Raw genomic sequence first — 18133 nt, forward strand, 5'->3', positions numbered from 1 at the left:
ATTAGGGCCTCACACTGTGCACATCGGTTTTTACTTCTTTTGGGGGTCTGTCTGACTCAACTTGGGCATTTACATCCAAAGCTATTTCTATGTCTTTGTATTCTAAGCTACTTTTCAAGTCCTTTCGGTCTTCTTTTTCATCTTCTTTATGTATAGACGAGGTCTCGCTATGCAGCCCTGGCTGGCCTGGAACTTGGTATGTAGATCAGGCTGGTTTAGAAATCAGAAAGATCAGCCTGCCTATGCATTAAAAAAAAAAAAAATTCCCCGAGAAGAACTGGGGCTTAAAGCCGGGTGTCTCTGACTTACACTTCCAACCTTTTCCTTTATTCTCAGGTTCCTGCACGTGTGCGTGCCACGTGGTGTGTCCCTCCACACTGACTTCCCTCTGGAGATGGACCTCGGGTGATGGGTACCTCTAGTGGCTGGTCCATTTCCCAGGCCCCTCCTCTCACTTTTTATTATGGGAAAGTTCTCACCATCTAAGTTGCTTAGGCTGACCTTGATCTTTGATCTGCCTTAAAGAGTCTTTGGAGTCCCTGGGGTTTTGTCCCACTACCAGCCCTGGCCAGGAACTTCTGGTTTCCCAGAGTGCCGCTGACTGATTAACTGGCCGACTGATTAGATAGAAGAATAGATGGGGCAGAGCTGACATTGACTAGAAGGACAATGGGGACAGTGAGAGGGTAGAGTTCAGCCTCAACTTCTATTGCCCTCATTAGAAAACAGACCCTCCTAAAGGAAGAGAGGGTTTGAGGCTTTAATCCCAGCACTCAGGAGGCAGAGGCAGGCGGACCTCTGAGTTAGAGGCTAGCTTAGTTCCACAGAGTTCCAGGAAAGCCAGGGCTACACAGAGAGACCTTGTCTCTGTCTTGAACAAAACAACAACAAAAAGAAAACAGACTCTGCCTACCTGCCTGAAAGCAAACCAGTGAGTCCCTGACCATGGATACAAACTGCTTTAGAGGGAGGCCTCTGAGTCAGGGTTCAAGTCCTTCGAGACAGGCCTAGAGCAGGGAGCTCATTCCAGGCTTCTTGTCAACAACAGTGGAGCATCTGCCGGGACCAGGCTCCGGAGGTTGGCAGCTCCCAGCTGTGTCCGGAGAGCAAGCTGGCCCACAGGAGAACCAGGGCCATCTACCCTACGGCCAGGCAGAGGGAGGTGCAGGGCCTCAGCCTAGCAGATCCCAGCACAATGGGTCATTTGCATAGGAGAAGGAGAAATTGTGAGGCAGTTAGAGACCCAGAAGGCTTTCGGATGGGCAGGGACCAGAACCTGGGGAGGTTTTCTCTAGGGAGGGGGGGCAGGGTGGGGTGCGTGCTGGGCAAGACTTCTGCCTTTGAGCTACAGCCTCAGCTACATGTGTGTGTGTGTGTGTGTGTATTTTCCTGTTGGTAGTGGTGTTATCATTTGCGAGTATTCATGAAGTCATTTATTTTTATCTTTTAAAAGACTTAAACTATTTTTGATTTATTTTATGTACATGAGTGTTTTACCTGGGCATATGTATGCGCGCCACGTGCACACCTGCTGCTATCAGAGGTCAGAAGAGCGCATCAGATGCCCTGAGACTGGAGCTATGGATGGTCGTGAGCCGCCACGTGGGTGCTGGGAATTGAACCCCTGTCCTCTACACAAGCAGCAGCGCTCTAACTCCTGAGCCTTCTCTCCAGCCTCCAAAGATTTAGTTTTTAATTGTGTGTGTGTGTGTATGTGTGTGTCGGCACACTTTTTAAAGACTAATTTACATTCGGAGAGGGGGCACAGTTCTCTCTTAGCTGCTTTCTGCTGGTCAGGGTCGTTGGCTTCCCTGGAGGCAGTCCAGGCCTCCTTTCAGGAGATCTCCAGCTTCTTGTCTCACTGCATCAACAGCAAGCAGAAGCTGAAGGGGGAGAAGCAGCAGCAGCCTTGTTCTTTCTCAGAGCTCCCCAACTTTCTCTGGGCTCCAGAGTCCTCAGATTTACACTATCTGCAGCTGGCAAAGAGCTCCTCCCGGAGCCCAGATGAGGCAAATAGTCTGCTGCTGTGGACCATCTAAGTCAGTCCCACATTCCACACCTGGGATCAAAACCAAAACATGTTTATATCCACACTGTGTGTGTGTGTGTGTGCATGCATGCATGCATGCGTATGTGCATGTGAGATCAGGGGCCATTGCAGGCCAAAGGCATCTGCTCCCCTTGAGCTGGAGTTACAGGCAGTTGTGAGTCACCCATGTGGGTGCTGGGAACCGAACTCGGATCCTCTGCAAGAGCAGCCCCTTCATGGTGTGGTGTTGATTTTTAGGTGGGAAGACCAGGGCTGGGAAATGGTGCTGCAGATAACAGCACTGGCTGCCTGATGCCCCGAGCTAAAGGTGGAAGCAGAGAACTGACGCCACAAAGTTGCCCAGGGACCTCCACAAGTGCTGTGGCCCATGCCCGCCAGCACACACATGACATACAAATGCAATCATGATAAATGCACTTTAAAATAAGCAACAGGTGTTTGATGCACTCTCTCCTGGCTGTTGACCCTTGATACCCTTCTTGCGTGTGAAGCTGCCCCATTCCCATCTCCAAAGGCCCTACAGGTACTGCCATGAGGTCTCTGTCAATGGGACATAGATGGCATGAGGGACACTGCATCGAGGGCTTCTGTACAGTGAGCATCCCCAAATCAAGGGGTTTACCTCTGCAGCAAGGCAGGCACCAACCCTCCGCCCTCCTCCCTACCTGCTCTCCTCACTCCTCACCATCGACCCTTTCTAGGCTTTGCTTACTTTGGTATCACAATTTAGAGCAGCAGCTGATAATCTCCAGCCAAGTTTGCCCCAAAGTTGGTTGCTGCGTGGCCCTCCAGCTAAGAATGCCTCTTATAGACAGTCCCTGTGGTGGGTTTATCTGAATTCGAAACCTTAGTTACCAGGTAAGCCAATTAATACTAACCTCCAGGAAAGAATTCGATGAATTGAGCCACAAGCCAGGCAAGCACACAATTGTAATCAGAGCAATTTAAGTAGCAGAGTAAGGAGGATCACCCTGGGCCAACCTGGGCTACAAGAGAATATGTCTCAAAACAAAAAAAAAAACAAACCTGGCACTGCATGTACATAATATACTGACATACATGCAGGGAAAACACTCATACACATAAAAATGTTAAACTATTAAAAATTAAATAAAACCCACAGCTGATGCCCCACCCCATCTGATGCTCCACAAGGACAGCGTATTCTCACCACTGCTAGGTTGTATGTCCTGGGTTACAGCAGATGAATGAATCAAGCGGCTTCTCTCAAGTGGCAGCTACACCCTGGGCTGTTGTGCAGCAGTAACAGGACCCTGGGGAGCCCAGGAGCCCCAAGAAGCCACCCACAGAGAGAGGGCAGTCCTGCTTATAGACTTTGTATTTTATGGGTCTTTGCAGGTGCCCCAGAGATTGAAGTCAGTTCTCTGCCTGGCACTCACTCAGCTGTGCTATCTTAAACCTCCAAGATGCTCATGGCCCTTTGGGCCTCTCCCGGGGCTGGAGAGCGACCCCAACTCTGACAGCAGACTGAATCATTCTGGGATTTCCTTCTTCCCCCACAGGCCCATAGCTTCCTTATTTCTAGATCTTTGAACAACTCTGAACCAGAGAGGGCAAGAGCACTGGTCCAGGATGGGATGCGGGATACTGGGGAAGAGCAAGTGTTTAAGCACAAGTCCTGGAAATCAATCCCTGAACCCCATCTTCCCATAAGGCATCAATGGGATAAACATGAAATATATTTGGGCCTAGGAGTTTAGGACCAGCCAGACCCCGACCTGTCTCAAAGGGCAGAGGGCTGCGGAGAGATGAGGACCAGAGGTTTTTGTTTTTAATTTTTATTTTATGTGCATTGCTGGTTCCTCTGAGCGTCAGATTTTGGAGTTACAGACAGTTGTGAGCTGCCATGTGGGAACTCATTTTTGTAGACCAGGCTGGCCTCAAAAGTCAGACCATTTGCTCACAGGTTCCCTAGTTCATAAGGGGTCAGCAGCTGGCACAGCACACCCACACAAGGAACTCAAGTCATCTGAGTCCTTGGAACCCCTTAACTGTCACAGCTAAGTAACTGTAGCTTCAGGTCTAGAGGCCAGCCTGCTACTGTGAATTCCCCACTCTGAAGATGGGGATAGGCTTCTGCTCATTGCCTAGCTACTGAAGTCTCAGCATTGACCAGAAGCCAGGCTGACTCAGGGACAGACAAGAATGCTCCCTTGGAAGTAACAACCTGGGGGGTGGAGAAAAAAAAAAAAAAAGGAAGTAACAACCTTCTGGAGGCTACTGGGTCCAGACTTCAGAAAATCTGTTTAAATGAAAACATTACATCTTGCTGGTTGGATAAATTACGAAATTTATTGATATTTCACCCTGTAAAAGCTAGAACATAACCATACTTTCTGGAAAGTCGTTCTGTTACAAACAGCGAGTGTGATGCAGGACAAGAGGTCCCTGCTGCACTGTGGCACAGCAGGCCTTTCTCAGCTCCTCAGGCCAAGGTCTTGTCAAACTTCCCTCCACACATCTCCTGAGCAAACCTTGCCGAGGGCACACTGAAAAAGTAGTATCTGGGCTCTTCCGAACAGTAACACTGGGAAGATGATCCTGCCAGACTCTGCTGGTTATGAGGCATTTGAGCTAGCTTTTCCCTGATAGGCAGAGGCGCCACTGCAGGGGTACCACATCAAAAGCACACTATTGCATGCAGTCCCAGCTGGACCAGAGCCACATGTCAGGGGGAAAAAGAAGACTCTGCCCATGCTGTGGGTCTGTCCTGCACATTAGCCTGGTGGTGCCCATCCTTGTACTTTTTAAAACGTGCTAGATTTCCAGCTTTTAGAGCCACTGCTCAAGGGAGCCTCCAACAGACTGCCTCAACTGTGGCAGGGGCTTTGGAAGAGACAAGTGGGTATGGCCCTGGTTTTGTCACAGCCCCTGCACTGAAAGGTAGGGTTAAAACACACAAAGACCCATGACAGGAACACTGCTCAGGTTCATCATGTTACCAAGCAGCATAACCAACAGACAATGCCCTCCCCTCCTCTATCACCAGAGGGCTCTTTCACACTTGAGAGCAAGAATGCCAGCAGATACTGAACAGAGGAACACATGACCCAGCTACCTGGGAACACTCATTAGCATGAAAGAAAACCAAAAGTCACACACCCCCACCTTTCCCCACTTGTAGATGAACGCACTCCACCTTTGCTATCCAAAATTTCCACTACAATTCTATGGTGATAACCTTATCCTAAAAGGCACCGTCCGGCATTTAAGACAGAAGCCAGTCAGTTGTACGAACGTGCAGGAGGTGTAGAAAAACAACAGTAACCAAAACCTCCACCATCAAACTGCGCAACCCCAATGTCACCCAGGAGGAGAGGAGCGCAGTCCTGGTCCAGTACACTGCAAAACCCAGTCACCTTAGGGCCAAGGAAAGGAGTCCCCGTTTTGTGCTATTCATGGCCCAGAGAAGGTCCTGGCTGGCTGGGAGGACCTGAGAGATGAACACTGGACAATGATGAATGTGAAACATGAACATGTGAGAGAAGCTGGACTCTTCTTAAAGGAAGCAGTAGCCGCGTGAAAGCAGACACAGGGCAAACAAGGTTATCAGTGAAGACAATGCTGCAAGAGCCCAAAGGAAATAGGGCTCTGCCCTGGGAGAAGTGAGCCTGTCCGGTGCCATGGCTCATTTCCAGATCTGCATTACATGTGAGGTGCAGGAGTCAAGGGCTCACACCTAGTGTGTAATGGAAGCTCTAGAATGAGGTGGACAGTGAGAACCCCATTCATTGGTCGATGATGGAGCGTTGCAACACCTGGTTCATCATGTCATCTTCATCAACATCATAATCCTGAGGGCAGAAAAAACAGTAGCCTAAGTATCTGTTCACACCAACAAGATTCATCTTCAGCAGGAGCCTGGCAAAATCTGGAGAGGGCTGCTAAGAACCCTAGGCTACTGTCTAGGTGCCGTGGAACTGGGAAAACAATATCAGTGTCTCCAAAATTAAAGTAACAGTTTAGGCTGCAGAGACAGCTCAGTGGTTAGAAGCACTGGCTGCTTCTCCAGAGAACCCAGGTTCCATTTCCATCATCCACAGCGGACCACAACTGCCGTTGACTCCAGCCCCAGAGGATCCAACCCCTTCTGGCCTTGGCAGGCTTTGCACACATGTGGTATACAGACACATTCAGGTAAACACGCATAAATAAAAATAAATTAATAGGGAGACCTGGACAGCTTCATTGATAAGGCTCCTGAGCCTGAATCTGAGAGTCCAGGGTTCAGTTCCCTGCTACTTTTCAAGGCATTCCTTGCAGGTTTAAGAGTGGCTCAAGACTGGCTCAGATTTCAAACAAAATAGAGCACTGAGAAAAATAAAATGAAAAATAAAAAGTAATAGTTCCTGGGGCTGCAGAGATGACTCAGTTGCTGAAGTGTTTGCAGTATCAAGCACAGGAACCCGAGTTCAGATCTCTACCACTCATGTAAAAAGAGGGTACTGGCTTGCACACCTGTAATCCCAGTGCTCTACACTGGAGACACAGATCACAGGACTTGCACCATCCCACTAACCAGTCTAGCCCAAGTGGAGACACCCTATTTCAAATAGAGCGGAGAGTGATAAAAGACTTCTGATGTTGATACCTAGCTTCTATCCATGCATGCAGATTCCATGTGAACATGACTACACATACACACACCACAACAAAACAAAATTCCTTCCTCTCCCCCCTGCAGCCCACCCCCCCCCGACAGGGTTTCTCTTATATTTTTGGTTGTAAGCCTAGCCTTTAGTGGCTGAGCCATTTCTCCAATCCTTGAGACAGGGTTTCTCTGTATAACAGTCCTGGCTGTCCTGTAACTCACTTTGTAGACCAGGCTGGCCTCGAACTCACAGAGATCCACTTTGCTTCTGCCTCCCAAGTGCTGGGATTAAAGGCGTGCACCACCTCTGCCTGGTCAACATTCCTTCCTTAATGGCAACTGAGTGGTCCAGACAGTATACAAATCTGGCACAAACCAAATACTCAAATGCTGACAGCTCATGGGTACAGAAACACATGCAGACAAGACACAACTCAAAGGAGGTGCCACTCCTAACAGGCTTCAGTGCCCAAACATGAATAGGGCTTTTGAAGGCAAAGAGGTACAATAGACACTAGAGTCAAACACCCATCTTCAGTGAGGCAAAATTGTGCTTGAGCAGTTTTAGTAAAGACATTCACCTCTACAGTTAGTGAAAGGTCAGTCTTTCAGTCTTGATGTCTGTTCCAAGTATTATCAGAGCGAGAATAAATGTTTCTGTTTTCCCCCTCTGAAACAAGTCTCATGTGGCTGGGCTGGTCTTCAATTACTGATCCTCCTGCTCCCACTTTCCAAGTGCCGTGAAAACAAGAGTGTGCCAGCAAGCTTAGGTATGCGATCTTTTAAAAAGACTTATTTTTAATGTATTATGTGTGGAAGGAGAATGTCATGTGTGCAGGTGCCTGCAGAATCCTGAAGAGGGCGATAGATCTCCACAGCCAGAGTTACAGGCGTGCTGGAAGGGGAACCTGTGTCCTCTGCTTATGTACAATGTGCTCTTTACTACTGCCACTTTCTAACCTAGCCCTGGTTTGTGTTACTGTCTTTACAATGCTGGGGATAGAACCCAGGATGTCTCCCATGAGGGCAAAGGCTACTACTAAGCTACACCCCAAGGATACACTTGTACTTCCAGGTAGTAACCATCAGTTGGAGATGCATACCCTGTCAGCTCGTAAAGGTCCCCGAGGTAGGGCTATTTCCATCCATTGCCTTGTACTAGGGGCAGCTGATCTAGGTGGAATCCAACTAAGTTCTCTAAAGGGGAAAATCACAAGCAACACAAGTGGGCAAAACTGGGAGGCAGGGGGAAAAAAGGAGGAAGTTGCACAGCTAGAAAACTGTCAGGGTATCTAAAGTCTCACTCTGGCACCCACCTACCTACAAAAAAGACATTGTGCAGCTTCTCTCTGGGCCCGAGAGCTCAATCCATAATAGGGTTCCAGACAACCCCCTTCCAGAAAACTGAGCAACAGTCCTGTCCCTGGGGTGCAGACTCACCACAAAAGTGTCATAGGAAAAGCGGTGGCGACGCTGGATATGCTCCATGAAGTTGGCGCTGCGGTAGCTGGGGTCTCCCCAGGGCATTGAGGCACATATGGGACAAACCTGTCAAGAGGAAGCAAGATACTGCAATATGATGCCTGAGCTCCCAGAAAACACTGAGTTTATTCAATTCAAATGACATGTGGAATTTGGGTACAGGTTCGTAAATGACAGATGACTGATTCCCAACAAGATAAAATCCAGCTTTACATGAACAATAATAAAGGCCCAGAGACAGGTATGAGGCCTGAAGTATACACAAAAAAAGCCAATCTGGCCAGGTGCAGTGGTGCACACCTGTAATCCCAGCACTCGGGTAGGCAGAGGCAGGTGGATCTCTGTGAGTTCAAGGCCAGCCTGGTCTATAAAGTGAATCCAAATCCAGGATAGTCAGGACTACATGGAGAAATCCTGTCTCGGGAAAAAAAAAATAGCCAATCTGAACGGACATGGGGCACATGCCTATAATCTCAGCACTGGGAGGCAGAGGAAGGAGGCAGGGAGGTTAAGGGCAGCCTGGGCTTTCAGGAGTGATTTAGGGGCAATGGCAGAGCAGACACTCAGCACATGCTGTCCTGGCTCAGGTGAGGGTGAAGCAGCACCAGGACATTAGGTGGCACAGCTCCCTCTGCCCTACTTGATTCCCTCCTCCGCTCAGTTCATGGACTCAATGGGCAGCAGCCTTCCTCACCTGCAGACCATCCCAGCTTCCTGAGTCCAGGAGGCAAACACAGCTTCCTTAAACTCAACAGGCTTAACTTTATCTCCTTGAATCCAAGTCACCAACTCCATTTTTGCTCCCCAAGTTCACATACTCCTTTGCCTTAACTCAGGCTGTGGCCACCCGACTTAGGCCTTTCAGAGGTCACCTTTTACTGCAGAATCTGAAGACACTCCTTAAGCTGGACTTGGCCTCCTTTTAAGCAACTGCAGACCCCTGGTAGGTATTGGGATTGTCAAGGCAGGAGCCGTTAACTGTGAGCCTACTAGACAAGGAAGCAGTATATGTTCTCCCCTTTCCCTTCCCTTCTGACTGACCAAGAATACCCAATCCTGAAAAGGGGTGGGAGCTTGGTTCTGACGCACTCACTTACCTTGACAGCTTCTGGGCAGGCGATGTGGCTTAATGGTAGAGTACTTGCCCATAATAGGTAAGGCCCTGGGTTCAACCCCCAGCACAAAAACAACCACCACCCCTATCCCCCATCCTGGTATCTAGAGCTGTGCATGGTGGCTCAGGCCTGTAATCCGGGCACTTGGAAGGTAAAGGAGAAGGATCAGAAATTCAAAATCACTACTGGCTACATGGTGAGTTTGAGGCCAGCAGAGCCTGTATGAGACTCTTTGTTGTTTTTTTGGTCTGTTAAAGTGATTTTTAAAGAAAATGTTAAGATATATGGCTGAAGTACTTAGAGGGGAAAAGGTCATAGTATCTGAACCTCTTCCTAAATTGCTCATCAAAAAACCATACATACATAGAACATGGTTAAGCAAATTTGGCAAAATGTTAAGTTAGATGAAGGGTAAGATCTTCACTATACCGTCTGGTCATTTTCTATAAGTTAGACTTTTTATCTAGTCAAAAAAAAAGAAAAGCTAATTCTTACCACAGACTTGGTATCCGTGCTGTGAGTTAGTTTGCAATGCTCCACAAGTCCTTCCTGATCAAAGTTCTTCTCAGGACAGTATGGACAAGGAAAAGTGTACCGGTTTGGGACATTTCTGAGAGGTAAGATAAAGAGCACCCTAAGAGCCTTTCCACACTATCTCCAAACAACCAAGAATTGGTGTTTTGATACCAGTTGCACAGCTAACACAAGAACCCCACTCCCAACCTGTCCACACCTCCAAGTCCCCAAATTCACACACACACCTAAACCCTCCAACACCACAAGCATCCCACATCTTTCTGGGGACAGTAAGTCATTACCTTGGCTGAAGGGAGGCATCCTTGGTGGTGGCCTTCACACCTTCCATGATGTAATTCTGATATTTGGAACATGAAGCCACATGGGCCCGGATCTTAGAAAGGATAAACTTGAATAGAAAGAGTGGGACCAAGAGTTAGTGAGGAGCTCATAAGAACTGATCCCAAACCAAGGGCAAGAAAACTAGACCCACACACTGGGCTGAACAATCGAATCACTCCTGACTATGTCAGTGAGCAGAGTCGAGGCTGCCTGACTGTTTTATTTGTCTCTGTCTGCTTCCACGTGAGGTCCCTCTCCTGTCGTCTGCTCTCTGCTTGCCACCATTTCCCAAGTGATGTAAAATATTGCATACTCTTCTCTATTATGTGTGTGTAATTTGTGTGTGCGGAGGCTAGGGACACCCCAAGGTGTTGATCCTTGATTTTCTACCTTTCACTGGTAGGTAAGCTAGGCTGGGTGGCCTACAAGCCTCTTCTACTCCATCTTTTTACACGGGTTCTGCACTCAGGTCTCAGTCCTCAGGAATAGGCAGCAAGCACTACTACCTGCAAAGTCATCTTGCTGGCCCTATACTTACATTTACCCAGGCATGGTGGTGCACACCTGTGATCACAGTGATTCTGGGAGGGTTAAGGCAGGGGGAGGGTAAGGCAGGACTACCACCAAGAGTTTCAAATTAGCCTAATCCACACAAAGATGGAATAGTATGCCTCCAGCTGTACTTTTGTTGTTTTGCAAGTGTCTTGATTTGTTACCCAAATTGGCCTGAAGAAAACTCTCAGCCTTCCCAGCAGAGCCTTACAGGCACACACTAACACACTTGGTTAGGAGCTCTCACAAAAATTATACACAATGAACAAAGGAGGTGGGAGATTATGGGGGGGTGCCTACTGTACAACCACCAATTTTTATTGTTTTATGACAGGGTCTAATATACGCCAGGTTGGCTTTGAACTTTCTATCCTCCTGCCTCCACCTTCCCAGTGCTGGTATTACTGGTATGTGCTAATAACACACAGCTTTACCAACTTTGAAAACGGAGAAAATTAAAGCACAGAGAAAAGTGTGCATGAAAAAAGACAAAGACTGAGGCCAGTTTGTTGAGATCTGAAATGAAATAAAGTGTGAGGAGATGAAGGTTCCATTCCTAGAGCTGGAAGATCAGTTTAAGGCCAACTTTGGCCACACTTTGAGCCCCTATTTTCTTTTGTTTTCTAAAAAAACAAAAAACAAAACAAAACAAAAAAACCAAATCACCAGGCTGGGTGTAGTGTCACACACCTTTGATCCCAGCACTGAGAAAGCTCTCCATGAGTCCTGGTATTTAGCTCCAAGGCAATTAGGATCACATAGAAAAATCTTGTCTCAACAAAATAAAAAACAACAAAAACAAAATACCTCCCAAAAGACCAGATGAACTCAACTAACGAGTCTGCCAGGGATATGCCCTGAGACTGTCAAACACAAAAGACAGTGAGGCTCAGCTGGTTGAGGTGACTCATTCCTGTAATTGCAGCACTTGGGAGCAGAGGCAGGTGGAACTCTGAGGTCAAGGTCAGCCTAGTCTATATATAACAAGTTCTGAGCCAGCCAGAACTATAAAGTGAGATCTTGTCTAAAAACACCAACAAAAAACAAAAATAAAACAAAATAAAGAAAATGACATACAAAGCTATTTAGTAAGTGAAACAACTCTGCTGTGTTGTATGTGTGTAAACATTTACATCAATGTTTGTCTAAAGGTAGAAATGGCTGAGCTGCTTTTTAAAGGTAAAGCTACCCTTGCCCCATCCTGAGTGCCAGGATGCCCAGTGTGCAACACCACTGGCCCACCTTTCCAGAGGGCTCTGTGGAGGAAAACAGTGCTGTTTTATATCTTTTTACTGTCTGGGATCAAAAATTGTAATGATTCCAAAACCAGTAAAGCTAAAGCACTAGTTACCTATGCTCCCAGCAGCAGGGAGCAGTGTAAGCATGCACACTGCACTGTGACGCAGCCCTGTGTAAGTGCACAGTATGGGAACGTCCCACTGGTAGCTAGACACTGCGCGTGCACCCTCCCCCTCGCACCCCAGACTCAAGATCTCTCAAGGCTTAACAAGCAGAACCAGCAAATTCTATACCTCTAGTGACAGACTATGAAGCAAAAAGCTGAGTACAGATTTTCTCTCCCCGCCTCAGTCTCAGCATAGCAGCCTGGCCCTAAATTTCAGATCCTCCTGCCACCACACACAGCATGCTGGGATTAGAGGGGTTGCCCACCACGTCTGTGTGGTGGAAAGGGGAAAGGGTGCTGGGGATGGGACCCAGGGCTTCTCTCATGATAGGCAAGCACTCTGAGCTATACTTCTAACCCCAGATGTTGTGAGTCACTAACTTCATTATGCATATATATCTTAAAAATCATGAACTATCCTGATATTCTAATTAAAATAGAAAGCACATATGGAAGTTATACTTTCTAAGGTAGAGCTTTGGTAGCCCAGGCTGGTTTAGGGATCCCAGCTTTGCAGCTTCCATATCAAAGTGCTTAGATTAGAGGTATGCACCATTCTGCAGCTGAAGATGGTCTTTTGGGGGTAGAGGTTTACTTCTATGGTAAAATGTATAATTCACTCAACCAACTCATGAAAATATAAAACCCAGCCAGTCTGTGAAAAAAACCACTACCAACAACGCCCCCGCAGCACAGCCACCACATACAGCAGGCATGCACTTGTGCTGTCAGCCAGTGCTCAGGCTCTAACTTCAGACACTTGCACTAGTTCTTTTACCATCTCATCACCGACAAACAAGGACTCTCCACGTTAGGTCCACATACATTCTTACGGCAGCCATGGCAAGAAGTTTCTGTGCTCTCGATCTGCCGCTCGAGCTCCAAAGCTCGGACGCCAGGTGCCAGAGCGCTGCGACACACCCCACAGACAGGTTTCTTCGGCTTCAGACATTCCTGCAGGCATGCAGAGCAAAAGCTAGAACAAGACATACAGAGAACCTCTGTCATGCAAAGAGACAAGACAACAAAAGTGGATCAACTTTTTAAAAGACAACTAATGAATAATGGATTCTTATTCAAATAAAATACTACACCCTTCCAAGACAGAAACAGAAACAAAAACAGAACAAAAAAAGCCCCTGTAACTGGAGTTGGGGACACTTTGGAGAACATACACACAAACTACCCTGCTATTCAGAGAAAGGTATGATGCTTGAGCCTTTAAAGCTTAATTTGTCACTAGGGAGTCTTTGTGGGGTTTCCTGAGGCCCGTATTTGTGTGTGTGTAAAGGAAGATGTTCATATCCACCTGAAGGATTGCTAGAGAATAGACTACGTATCCAAACATTTAACTTGGTGTCTAGCACTCGTTGAAACAGTAAGTAGAACTGTTACTATCACTATCAGAGGTCAAAGTAAAACATTATGGGAACTCACAAACCCAAGTGGAGCTAGTTATAACTCTAAAACAGGGCTGATCAGACCTGAGGCAGCCTCTGGATCAGTTTTTAAAATGTACAACTGGCAGACAAGGGAAGAATACTCCATGCCCTCAAACTAAAAAGGTTTTTTTTTTTCTTCAGTCTGTGCATGATGGCATATTTCTGTAATCCCAGCACTCAGGAGGCAGAGGCAGGAGATTCTCTCTGAGTTTCAGGCCAGCTTGGTTTACATAGCAAGTTCCAGAACATCCAGAGCTACATAGAGGGATCCTGTTTCAAAAAACAAACCCCAAATTCGAAAGTGTCAAGGGAACTTGACTCACAGGCAGGCAAAGTAAACCGTGCAGACCATGCAGATGAGAAGCTACTGGGGAAAGGGGAGGGCACCAGGCTGAAAATGCTCAAGGAACCCAAACACCGTAATCCAGAGCAAGGTAGCAGCTGCTGGCTCACAGAACAAGACCGCTACTAAGGCACAGGACACTGCACTGCTTACCCACTCTGACAGATTTTATGGTTACATTAACTAAATCTACCTGAAAAGCCCAGGATATATGCATATACAGCAGAACTGGCCTATTTTTAAACTTTATGAAATCTTTATCATTTCTGTTAGGCAAAATTCTAGCCTAGGCTAGAGGTAACTAGTTATTTACCTGAGAGCAGCATAGAGACACTCCAAATCTCTTTATGATGCTATCTATATTCTTTTTTGTTTGAGACAGGGCTTCTCTGTATAGCTCTGGCTGTCCTGGAACCTGCTCTGTAGAACAGGCTGGTCTCAACTCAGAGATCCACCTGCCTCTGCCCTCTGAGCATGGGGATTAAAGGTGTGCACCACCATTGCCTGGCATGATGTTATATTCTTTTTTTGTTTTCCTTTGAGACAAGGTTTCTCTGTGTACCTTTGGCTGTCCTGGACTCACTTTGTAGACCAGGCTAGCCTTGAACTCACAGAGATCCACCTGTCTTTTCTTCCCAGAGTGCTGGGATTACACCATGCCTGGCTTCTGATGCTATATTTTTAAACTGAAGAAAACATAGTAATTTCATATGGTGATGAAGAGCAAGGATAATACAACAGGGAACCCAGCAGGGTGAAGACAGGAAGCACCTCTGAGGTGACACTGAATGGCAGGCCACAAAAACCTGGATGCAGAGAGTGCCACAGAGATGACACCATGGAGTGTGTCAAGTGCAGACAGCTGATTTTGGGGCAGTGATGTGGCAGATCTCTTGGTGAAAAGGCAGGGCAGGGCAGGCAGAGCCTTTGCAAAAGCCTGTCTCGACATAACTCAAGACTACTGAGGGAACTAAGCCAGCACACAGATACAAGTGTTTTTCATGGTCTGCCAGCTGCTTACCAGTGTTGGTATGCCTGAGTGGTATACCCCAACAAGGAGACAGCGTCCAAGCTGCCTGTGACTTGAGCTGACTTTCAGTTTCTACTTCCTAGAAATGGGCACGTCTGTACTTCAGCCTTTCTGTCAGTTCTCTGTCAGCATCTAGCCATCTGTGCCCCAGACCAGGAAGGGTGTAGCCACAGGGCCTGACCTGAATTTCATAAAATCAAATGCCTCAACCACAGCTGTGGAACTCTCCAGCTTCAAAGGTAAACATTAAAAATTAACTAGGTAGAGCAGAGGATTCTTGGAGGCGGCTAAGAGACTTCAGCTACCCTCTCCAAGGTGTACTTGACTTCAGTACTCAAGTGCTGAGTACAAGGCCGGTAACATTTTCTATGCCGGTACTGTTCCTTGCCTTCTGACCTAGGGAAAAGTCAAGGAAGCCTCAAAGTCTGTTGCTTTCCAATCAGGCCAACTTTTCTCACAAATGTTAACAGCCCCCTCCCCACGCCACTCTTGTAATGCTCTCCTACCGCACAGTGAATCTATACCATAATTTTAACAGTCATTAGTACTTTTAAAAACTATTTGAATATGTATGCTGCTGATGACACCTGGACATCAGAGGCAGCTTTCGGGAGTCAATTCTTCTACCATGTGGCCCCCCAGGAGAGAACTGAAGTCATCAGGTGTGGTGACAAACAAGAGTCCTCACCTTCTGAGCCCTCCCTCTGGCCATCAACTTCCTGGACTGTAAACCCGAGGGCCAAGTCATCGCCTTACTCTAGCCCAAAGCCAAGCAACACCTGCAGACAACTCCACTCCAGTGAGCTGACTGTGAGAGGTCCGGGGGTGCTCATTGTGCCGGGCACCGATTTACATAAAGGAGCAAGGGCAGGGTACTCTCTTCATGTGTCCCTACATGCTGGTCTGTGTAATGAAAAAGCTAGCAGCGCCAGCAGAGAGGAGAGGGAGGTCAACCAAGCCAGAACGTGAAGCTTGAGTTAGTGGCAGGAGGTGACCCGTCCAGGTTACCTGTCCCCGAGCCCCAGGTGGAGGCAACAAGCGGCCCACGCTGCGGGGACGGCCCTGACGCAGGGCAGCGGTTCTGAATTAGACCTGAGCCCGGCAACCTGGGGCTGGTCTGGCAGGTGAGGCTGCCCCAAGGGCGCCCTGATGCTCCCAAGTTTATTCAGCTGGAAAACGGCTGGCGCGCAGTGGGAGCGGGTCCCGAAGGGTCCTTGCGTTGTGTGTGTGTGTCAGGAAGACCGATGCCCAGGTGACAGCCAGGGCGCGGGGCCACAGAGCAAACGAAGCAGGCGGTCGTGCATCCCCGGTCTCGTCGGCCTCGGGGTGGAACTCCAATCCCGCTCCAGAGTCGCAGCACCTCGCTCGACTCCGGAGCCGACGGCAGCAGCCGCGACCCCGGGCTTCGGGCCCACGGAAGCTCGATGAGGGCCGAGAGGGGCGCGCCTGCCTCCGCGAGCGCCCGCCCCCCGTCCGCCCCGCTCCAGCGTCCCGCGGTCTCCCGCGCACTCCGGACGCACAGCCCGCAGCCCGGCGGGGTGCGACGCCGAGGCTCGAGGGGCCCGACTGGCCGCCCGGGCTCCCCCGTCGGCCGCCCGCGCTCCGCGCTCCCTCCCCGTCGGGTGCCCGCCGCTTACATGTGTCCGCAGGGCACCTGCACCGGCTTCTCGAACACTTCCAGGCACACGGGACACGTGAAGCGGCTGAGGGGGTCGGTGTCCGACGCCGGCCTGGCCACCTGCGCGGCTCTGTCGCGCGGTTGCTGTTGCGCCGCCGCCATCTTGCCGCTGAGGAACGTTGCGCTGAGAGAGAGAGAAAGAGCCGCTGGGGGTGGGGCGAGGTGGGGGGGGCGGGACCGCCGCCGTCTGCGCACGCGCGAGTGTGGAGGTGGGCGGAGCCTACAACCTGTAACAGCTGGATAGCCGCCACCCACCCAGGTGTGTGGAAGGCAGCCTGGAAAGAGCCAAAAGATTTTACCCAGCCGCAACGCGCCCACATCTCTCCCCCACAGCCACTCAGACCGTGAACGTGTAATGTTACTGCAGATGACCTTAGCTAACGCCCCAACTTGCCCAGGCGGGGTTTGGGCTTTCCATCCTCCTGCCTCAGCCTACCGAAAGGTGGAGGCGGGGTTTCCTGCCTGTACCCCTAAGGGGGTACACGTGTTACCTCACAGACTCACCTGCGCTGTAGGTGAGGCTGTAGGTGGACATGGCCCCCCTTAATCTTGCCTGTTTCCTTTGGCCTGTATTTAGCCGGGAAAAATAAACTAAAATAGGACAGAGGCTTGGTCTGGAAGGAGTTATGACAGGAATGTGAATGATCAGCCAATGACTTTAGGTGTTGGGGATTGGTAGTGATTGAGTCCACGAGCAACAAGGGGTTGATTACTCAGAAAGTACTGTGTCTAGGGCTGGGATGTGTCCTAATAGTGTTCTTGCCTAGCATGCACACGGGCTCCTGGGTTCCGTCCCTAGCACTGTATATGCTGGTATAATAGCGCACGCTCATAATACCCAGCACTTGAGAAGCGAAGGCAGCAGGATCAGAAGTTCAAGGCCATCCATGATGTATTTACCTGTACCTTTCCGAGCTTTGAGGTCAGCCTGGGTTGCATTGGGAGACCCAGTCTCAAAAGCCAAAGCAACAAACACAGAAGGTGCTTCTAAAAAGTTCAGTATGAGGCTGTACTTCAGCACTAATGATAGCTGGCTCGGGGAGAATGCTCGGGATCCACTTGACGTCACATATTAGATCCCGAGTCTTGGAGGCATTCTTGAGGACACAGTTAATCTCGCTTTACCGATGGAATGCAGGCCCAGGGTGGCCACATGGCTCGTCTATGGTCACACAGTTGGAGAGTGGCAGACCTGGATCTGGACTGAGGCCTTTGGTCTCCAGAGCCTACTGTACTTGTATTGTGCTTGCCTGCTTTCCTTCCTTTTCCCCCCTTCTTTTTAAAGATGTATTTTTTTATTCACTTGTGTGCGTGCACCTGTGTGTGCAGGTGCCTCCAGAGACCAAAAGAAGGTGTTGTATCACCCGGAGCTGGAGTTACTGGCTATGTGCGGCCATCCCACCAGGGTGCTGGGATCTGAACTATCATCACCTGTTCCTCAGCTGCAACTATTCCTGACTGCTGAGTCATCGCTCCAGCCCCCTACCTCGTCTTTCTTCCTGCCAAGGACACAAAAGTATCCTTGCTTGCTTCAAAGGGCAAAGATGCTTGCTTTCTGCAAATGGC

The 18133-nt window shown here is 48.9% G+C and overlaps 1 protein-coding gene across 1 annotated transcript; it reads right to left on the bottom strand.

Moving 5' to 3' along the window:
* Positions 1-4344: 4344 nt before the first annotated feature.
* Rnf114 (ring finger protein 114) lies at positions 4345-16698 on the bottom strand. Its single transcript, XM_021637699.2, has 6 exons — positions 16527-16698; positions 12900-13050; positions 10078-10184; positions 9755-9869; positions 8103-8210; positions 4345-5865 (listed from the first exon to the last, which is right to left on the bottom strand). Exons 1-6 carry the CDS (start codon positions 16667-16669, stop codon positions 5800-5802), a joined length of 690 nt encoding a protein of 229 aa, XP_021493374.1. The 5' UTR covers positions 16670-16698; the 3' UTR covers positions 4345-5799.
* Between the last annotated feature and the right edge of the window lie 1435 nt (positions 16699-18133).

The sequence above is a fragment of the Meriones unguiculatus genome, chromosome 4, assembly GCF_030254825.1.
Source record: "Meriones unguiculatus strain TT.TT164.6M chromosome 4, Bangor_MerUng_6.1, whole genome shotgun sequence".
Lineage (NCBI taxonomy): Eukaryota > Metazoa > Chordata > Mammalia > Rodentia > Muridae > Meriones > Meriones unguiculatus.